We start from the raw sequence: 8,914 nt of genomic DNA, 5'->3' as shown, positions 1-8,914 counted from the left end.
CTAATGTTTACCCACGCTGCACCCGTGACCTGGATGTTCCCATTTTTACAAACGCTATATGAGACGAGGTCCTCGACCTCACTCTTTCCAGCGCACACATTGCCGAGAAAGTCGAAAATAACATGTCTCGGACAAATTAGGCTTGTCTGATCACCGACACATTAGTTTTGAAATCGAACCTAATCTTTTGAAAAGAGACAATTTAAGGAGCCCGAAAAAGACTTGCTGGTCCTTATTTAAATAACACTTAGTCAACTCCCGGTCACTTTGCTAAATCGACATTCGTACACCCGTCGAACTGAACATTGCTGCACGTGATTTTGAATGTAGGATCACTAATGCCTACACGGCCAACTGTCCTCTAAAGAAGAGGTTTTTGTGTCGCTAAGTACGCTTGGGAATTAACAACACGCTAAAAATCACATCCAATTCAGAAAAATACAGGGCACCACTAAGTACATCGTTGAGCTACGCAAGGCTTAAAGAATTTGTAGGATCAAGTTTTGCGAGGATATTCGAACAGGGTCCGAAGCCTCACGACTTCAGAAAGCGTTATCCATAGATGACCAGGACACCAACGGTTAAGGGCAGTTAAAACAAATAGGACAGCAGTCTTACTGCCATACCTAGGGAATCACTGCATTCTTATGACCACGTATTTTCCTGAGTCCACATGTACAAACGACCAACCGACGTCGGAGCAGCGGAGTACTAGGATAAGGCGTACAGCGCCCAACAACTCGTTTTAGCTCTTTCAAATATAAATACCCCCATGAATACCCACGGGAGCTTCAATCAACTGGTTCCTTCGAAGCTATCAAGTCTCCAAGACCAGATAGCATTCTACATATCTTTTTAAAAAACCGAATTGGATCATAATGCCCGGTCTGATACATCTTTTCGTGCAAGCTTTACAATTGGCTATACCTAACCAAAAAACACGGATTTTTTTGTTCATTTTCGATTAGAAAAATTTTGCCCCACCTTTTGTTCTATAAAATTCACTTGGAAAGAGAGTTATACAAACATATTTGGAAAATTTTTGCCAGATTTCCATCATTGGCTTTACTGCTTCCTAATCATGAATACCGTCTAACATCGTCGAACTGAACAAAGTAAATATTGGCAAAGTGTAGCGCATGTCGTTGCCCACGACAAATGAATTTGAATTAATCCTTGCAAAGATAAAGCTAGGAAATTGCATGAAAAGTCACCATCTGCAGTAGTGCTGCGACAATCATCGAATACGGAACAGGCTTTGGCGAGAGAAGTTTTCCATATTCTTGAAAGGAGGTCGACTGAACCGGTTATTAAATCAATGTCGGATCAGAACCACATCAAAAATTGTGTTGTGTCGACGAAGCTTCACGAGGAATGTCGACCGGACGTTGATGAAGAACGTCGGAACTCCCACGCTAGTCATCGTGCAAAACGTAGTCTTGTTGAAGGTCGTGCAGATTCGGATAAGAAAAAGCTAAATTTGACTGTTCCGGATATTATGACGAAACTGCCATCTTCCATCACAGTTAATGTTGACGGTCCGAGCGGAAACACTTCAAACCCGATAATGATGGAAACGGAATCCATAGTAGAGGCGATTTCTGACGATCGGTTCAAAATATTCAAGCAAGGAGTACATCAGGCATTCCGTCAGGCACGCGAACAATCGATTGCACTGGTTCGGCTGACAAAAAGTATCGAAGAAAACAGTGGAACGGAGGCTTTCAGCAAGGGGGAAGTACGGGCTGCTATCACAAGAATGACCGAAGACAATCAGATTATGATGCACGATGATATAGTCTTTTTAATCTAGATTTCTTTGTTACGATTATTTGATCTGAAATGTTTGTGTAGCTTTTTTGTGATCACTATTTCACTTCTCAAATAAAGTGTCATTTTCATCCATATAGTACCTATATTTTTTTTGTTTTTGCAGTGTGCAGATTAGTGTTAACTTTTGATATTATTAAAGCGTGATGCATTTTGTTACAAGTACATTTTCTCAGTTTTCTGCTCGTATTACAGATTCGATAAAACCTTTTTTATTGCTTCATCTGTTGTTATAGTACTATCATAGCAAAGGATGGTTAAGCCTGTTGAGATGTAACATCAAACTGGATCAATATTACAAGATACGTAGTTATAGCACCCATTGTCTGAAAATAATTATCTGAAAGATCAATTGAAAGTGCGGATACAATAGAGCATATACCGAAAAAATCAGAGCATTATCAAAATCGAACCATTTGCAAGAAATAATCGACGATCTTTGGCTAATCTGGTTGGAAAAATGGAGTAACTGAAAGAGGGATAAGGTTTATTGAGACGTACGCCAAGGTTACGGATATTTACCTGATCACGTATCTCTTCATCATTTATCAGTGCGATTGCCTTATGGAGAAGTTTTCCCATTTGTTTTGACTGTAACGAAATAATTGTTTGGTGTTTTTTTTTCATATGCATAATGTATTTTAAAAAAGTTTCAAATATTAACGATTTGTTAACAGTTTTGGCGTTTGGATATATTCTCAAGTTCTGTTGATCCAAATTAAGAGTTTTTTTTATCCTGCCATTAACTCATAACTAATAAGGGTTTTTAACTGCTTTTTGTTTTATTTATAGATTTCCACTCTTTTTATGACGTTGTCTTCATAGAAGATCTAGATGTTGATCGTTTTGGGCATGTTCAATTCTAGTAATTGGACTAACCTGCGAAGGATTTCATCAGAATTGGTAACTTCGGTATCACCTAAGTTTAGAGATAGTAAGACAGCAAGGATGTTTGAAAAAATTACCCAAGTCCTTGATACATATTCTTTGTTTCATTCGAACTTAGTGGCGCAGTATTGTTCCATTTTGCCTTGTTTTATATGTGTCACTTTTCCATACATTTGCTTCAGACGAATTCATCGGATCTTTTTGTGCGATGCTTTAGTGATTATACTCCGTAATCCATCCACGGCTTTGAATGTAAACGTTGGCTGTAGGTTTCGATAAAATTCTCTGAGCTAGAAATGAACGACGTATAGTTGGTTTCAGCATCTACGCTGCATCTTGTCATTATCGGAAGATGTTAATCTTCGGATGAATTACACTGTTGTTTCATGTGTGATCGTGTGATATGGTGGCCGAATAAACTGTACTAAACACGACTGGTGTTGTGATAAATTTACCTGCAGTTCTGCACTCTGTTTCTGCACAGAACTAACACTAGTTCTAAGCAGATCAGTTTTGAAACCATGCATAACAAATTCATGAATCCATCAAAATCTGTAGCGATTCTTTGCAGTGGTAAGTATATGCAGCTCAGAATAATCATTCCTGGATGTTTAGTTAGGGGTCGTTCCTAAACCTCGTGATCATGAAGAGGGGGACGGAGGGGTTTGTCAAACGCCATCAAGTGCGATGTGGAACAGCAAACAGGAAGTCCAACACCATGTGTTAGCCCTCTGCGCGATTCGAAGGGATTCGTTATTATTTCCGAAACATGTACGTAGCACATCACCTGCGCCATACTTACCTTACCAATCAGCTCCAACACGAAGTGTCCCTTGCTGATCGAAGAATTCGTCTTCATCCAACTCAGTTCATGGCTGCAGCCCGCCAGCCATGTTGACTGCAGAGGCCTCGCAGGGCGCTCGCTCGCTTGATAGAGCTACCTTGCTCGCTGTGCGTCTCGTTCCAGTCAGGTCATTTTCGAGAACCATTTTCACAGGGCTATCATCCGACACTTTACGAAATGCCCGCCCCACCACAGTCTCTAGATTTTCACCATTTAAACGATGATTAGTTCGTCCAATTCGTGGTTCATCCGCCTCCGTCATGATGCATCTTTCATCTGCACTCTACCACAGGTGGTACGCAGCACCTTACGTTCGAAAGCCCCAAGGACGCGTTGGTCCTCCACAAGCATGGTCGAGGTTTCGTGGCCGGAGAGGACTACAGCTCTGGATTTTTTCGTAGTGTTTTATCGTCGGGGTGCTGCCTTACTAGAGCTGCGTTACCTAGTCTCGCGACAGGGCTGTCGTCTCAGATATAGCTGGTGAGGCATCGCGTTTCGAAATTCAGCCACCCGCTCCGAGTCAGACGCTGTTGTACGCCGCCCTAACATGGAAATTCAACCGCGTACGATCCCCATTCCCAGTCAACATGCGACCATAGTTTTCGCCGGGGGTTGGTTACCCGATCACCACTAAGTTTACTCGAACTCCGGTCGGCCCAACCTGGCCGAGGAGTTGCTGGACAGAGGTGAATGACCACAATGGGTTTTTTTTTTTTTTTTTTTTTTTAAAGGTGGCGGGGAAATCTGCAAACAGACACCTGAGAAGAGAACTCAGGGTGTGGGGATGAGACTAGGGGAGAGATGCTGGGGTAGTTACACTCGCCCAGACACCTACTGATCCCTGTCCCGACCCACTAAAACCCCTCCAGTCTCCAGCCCTGGTCTTCCCGGAACGACGGTTAAGTATTACGTCGGAGAGTGGCTTTTGTGCGTGATGCACCCTCTTTACTCTTATAACCTCCTAGCTAACTACCTGGAGACTGGTAATTAGCTACCACTGGCGTGTTGGTGGTTGACCCGCCACACACGTTGCAGCTCCAGAACAATCTGAGAGGCGGCCGCACAGACCGCGTTCCAGATGTCCGGGTCGTCACACATCCTCCGGACTAGATTGTCCGGAGTAGTGCCAGGCCCGCTCACAGCCATCATGTTGCTCCTCGCTCTTGCGAAACGGGGGCATACGAAGAAGACATGCTCAGCAGTCTCCTCCTCCTCCACGCACTCGGGACACATGGGGGACACCGCGTGTCCGAACCTGTGCAGATATTGCCTGAAACAACCATGGCCTGACAGGATTTGTGTCAGGTGAAAGTTCACTTCACCATGTCGTCTCCCGACCCAGCCGGATATCTCCGGTATGAGTCGGTGCGTCCATCTGCCCTTTGTGGAGTTGGACCATTCCCGCTGCCAGCGGAGCATCGAGAATGACCTTCTGGTACCTCGTATGCCCCTTGTGTCACGTTGGTCGAAACACTCTCTGTCCTCCTTGATGGCGATGCTGATAGGCATCATGCCGGACAAGACACAGATTGCATCGTATGACACCGTACGATACGCACTCGCAACTCTCAGGCACATGAGCCTGTAGGTACTTTCCAGTTTACCACGGTAACTGTTAGTACCTAGCGCTCTGGACCACACTGGCCCACCATACCTAAGTATGGACGAAACCACGCTGGCAAGAAGTCTTCGCTTGCTGCCATAAACCGCTGAGCTATTGGACATCATACGAGATAGTGCTGCAATAGCCGATGAGGCCCTCTTACAGGCATAGTCGACGTGACTCCCGAACGTGAGCTTGTCGTCCACCATAACCCTCAAGAGCTTCAGGGATCGCTTCGAGGTGATGGTGCAGTCTCCGACTCTGACCACCGCCTGTTGCTCCGATTTACGGTTGTTCACAACCGTGACCTCCGTCTTATGATGCGCGAGCTCCAGTTTCCTGGAGCGCATCCAGTCCTCGACCTTGCGTATACAGTGCGCGGCCGTCAACTCGACCTCCTCGATAGACTCGCCGTAAACCTCCAGCGTTATGTCGTCTGCAAAGCCGACGATCACAACCCCTACAGGGAACTTGAGTTTCAACACTCCGTCATACATGACATTCCACAACACCGGGCCCAGGATAGAACCTTGCGGAACTCCTGCGGTAATTGGGACGCACTTCTGACCCTCCTCCGTGTCGTAAACAAGTACTCGATTCTGGAAATAATTTTCCAGAATCTTGTACAGCGACACCGGTACATGGATGCTCCTGAGCGCGAGCGCTATGGAGTCCCAACTGGCACTATTGAACGCATTCTTCACGTCGAGCGTGACGATTGCGCAGTAGCGTATTCCCCTTCTCTTGCGCTGGATTGCTACCTCCGCCGTCTTGATGACGGAAGAGATTGCGTCCAGCGTGGACCTGCCCTTCCGGAAGCCGAACTGGTTACTTGCCAGACCGTGTACACCCTCCGTGTACCTCACCAGTCTGTTGAGGATGATCCACTCAAGCACCTTGCCCGCGGTGTCCAGCAGGCAGATAGGCCTATATGCCGATGGGTCCCCTGGCGGTTTCCCAGCCTTCGGCAATAAGACCAGTCTCTGCCGCTTCCACCTGTCCGGAAAGAGACAGTCATCCAGGCACCTCTGCATGACTGCCCTGAACAGCCCGGGGGCCGTTTTTATCGCCAGCCTGATCGCCAGGTTAGGGATACCATCCGGTCCCGGTGCCTTGCTCACCTTTAGGGATTTGGCGATCACGATGAGTTCCTCATTCGTAACCCTTGCCTCCTCCCCTGCCTCGACACGGCTGTCGTCGCTCACGGATTGGATGCTCGGCAGGTTGGCCGACCATCTCTGGTCTATGTCTGAGATACTGGAACGTCGGACGTGAGACTCGACTGCCGGAGGCCAAGGACTTGGCTCGTGGCGTGGAAAGAGTCCCTCGATGATACGCTCCAGCATCGCTGGTGATCGCTCTGCAGGCGCCAGCGCGCCTTTAGTCTTGGCCATTACGATCCTGTAGGCGTCACCCCACGGATTTGTATTGGCACTCGCACATAGCCTATCGAAGCAGGCCCTCTTGCTGGCCTTTATCGCACTCTTTAGCATCGATCTTGCCGAACTGAATGCTGCGCGGCGCTCTGTCCTCTCTTCTTCGTTTCGCGCACGCTGCATCCTCCGTCTTGCACGGAGGCACGCACTGCGAAGGTCGGCTATCGCGTCCGTCCACCAGTAAACCGGTGGCTTTCCATTCCTAGGTTGGCGAGTCCTAGGCATGGTGGCGTCGCACGCCCGCGATAGCATAGCAACTAGTTGGTCAGCAGTCGGGCGGATCCAACTGCCCTCCTCGCGCTCCCTTCTCATTGCCTCTTCGAATACCTCGGCATCAAAGTGCGATGTCTTCCACCCGCGAACGGTCGGAGTGTTGGCTCTACCCGTCGCTTGCCGCCTCTCGTTGTTGTCTACACTATAACAGACCGCCTGGGGGTCGCTATTAGTGTAGCCATCGTCTACCCTCCAGTTCTTGATCAGTCCTGGGCTGGAGAACGTCACGTCGATGATCGACTCCGCACCATTTCTGCTAAATGTACTTTTGTTCCCAACGTTGGCCAGATCTAGGTTGAGCTTTGCAAAAGCCCCCAACAGGATCTGGCCCCTCTGGTTCGTGAAGCGACTTCCCCACTCAACAGCCCAAGCGTTGAAGTCGCCCGCCACCACCAACGGCATTAGGCCCGTTAGCTCCATGGATAGGAGGTCGACCATCTGGGTGAATATTTCGGTAGACCAACGTGGCGGAGCATAGCAACTGCAGTAGAACACTCCGTTTACCTTAGCAACTACGTACCCTTCTTCTGAGGTTGAGACAACCTCCTGAACCGGGAACTTGCTCGTCGTACATATGGCCGCCAAACTGGACTTATCCGCAACCCAGTTACCGTTTCCGGGAGGGATGCGGTAGGGATCCGATATGACGGCGATGTCCGACAACGACTCAGTGGCTGCTTGGTGTAGCAGCTGCTGAGCCGCGAAGCAATGGTTCAGGTTCAGTTGCGTCACCCTTACGCCCGTGGTTTCGCAGCCGGCTTACCGGCTGGGCACCTGGGGCCTCCCATAAAGTGTTTGGCGTCCCGTTTCCCGGAACATACCATGCACTTGGGAGACTCCCCACAGTCCTTTGCTTTATGGCCTGCACCTCCACATCGCCTGCACAGCTGGCTCCTATCGGGCCCCTTGCAGGTCCAGGACTTATGTCCGCCCTCAAAGCACCGGAAGCAAATGTCTGGTTGCTGTAGTATGCCCAGAGGACATACAGACCAGCCGACCTTCAACTTGCCCTCTTTCAGGGCCAGGTTAGCGTCCGCCGACGGTAGTCGGAAGGTAGCTATCTGGGTCCCCGCCGGACCTTTGCGGAGGCGGATTGACTCCTTAGCCACCTCCACCCCGCACTTCGCTTTTAGGGCTTGTGCAATGTCGCACCCCTCAGTGATTTCGTCCAGGTTTTTAAGCTGGAGAGTCACTTCTGAGGTGAGTGCCCGCACTTGCACCTCCTTCCCTAGCACCTTTTCAGCTACCGTTTTGTAGGTAGCCCCCTTGTTCTTGGCGTCCTTCCGGAGCTCAAGTATCATCTCGCCAGTGCGAGATCGGCGGATACTCCGCACATCCGCCCCCAGATCCTTGAGCTGGGTTTCCCCCCTCATCTTCTTCAAGACTTCTGAGTACTTCGACCCATCCGTCTTGAGTATGAGGGCATCACCCCTACTCCGCGCCTTTTTGACCTTTTTTGGTCCTCTGGCCGCTCCGCCATCATGTCGCGTCGCACCTTCCCGACGCTTCCTACCCTCTACGGTAGTCCAAGGGTTGCCCGTAGCCTCCACCTGTGCCTTTTCCGCGGTGGACCTTGAACCGGTTGGCGTGTGTTCCCGTGGGAGTAGCACGACCAATCGTTTCTTGGTGTTCCCGGGGGCCGTTTCCCCCGGAGACTGCCTCGTTCGCTTAGCGACCTGCCCCGTGGAGCAGACCGACGCGAACGAGGGGGCGTCTGTCTGCACCTCTTTAGATGCAGTCGCCCTCCCGGTCCTGGCCGCTTTCTCGGCCGCCTTCACCCGAGCTACGAGTTCTTCGTGCTCCTTTCTGGCTTCATCAATGGTGCTCCGAAGCAGGAGGAGGCTCTGCTTCAGGTCGCCAGCGATGTTTCGCCTGTTCGCCAAGAACTCGATTATGGCATCGAGTTGTTCAGACAGCGCCGCCACTCTTGGCCGCGTGTCCATACACCTTTCGACGGCCTTGACTAGCAAGGGACCGTCTACCGAGATGTCTGGTGTGGACACCGACATCTCGGTAGACGGTCCCTTGCATGGGGTATCA

The 8,914-nt window shown here is 49.5% G+C and overlaps 1 protein-coding gene across 1 annotated transcript in view; it reads right to left on the bottom strand.

Moving 5' to 3' along the window:
- Window positions 1-1,905: 1,905 nt before the first annotated feature.
- The window catches only part of LOC129728970 (uncharacterized), a 30,551-nt gene continuing 23,542 nt past the window's right edge, over window positions 1,906-8,914 (bottom strand). Inside the window, exons 5-7 of the mRNA XM_055687444.1 lie at window positions 2,353-2,421; window positions 2,213-2,299; window positions 1,906-2,156 (exon numbers count right to left, since the gene is read on the bottom strand). Coding sequence (XP_055543419.1) covers window positions 2,088-2,156; window positions 2,213-2,299; window positions 2,353-2,421 — 225 coding nt within the window. The 3' untranslated portion in view covers window positions 1,906-2,087. The remainder of the gene's footprint in view (window positions 2,157-2,212; window positions 2,300-2,352; window positions 2,422-8,914) is intronic.

The sequence above is a fragment of the Wyeomyia smithii genome, chromosome 3, assembly GCF_029784165.1.
Source record: "Wyeomyia smithii strain HCP4-BCI-WySm-NY-G18 chromosome 3, ASM2978416v1, whole genome shotgun sequence".
NCBI lineage: Eukaryota > Metazoa > Arthropoda > Insecta > Diptera > Culicidae > Wyeomyia > Wyeomyia smithii.
This window is presented reverse-complemented; position numbering and strand designations above follow the sequence as displayed.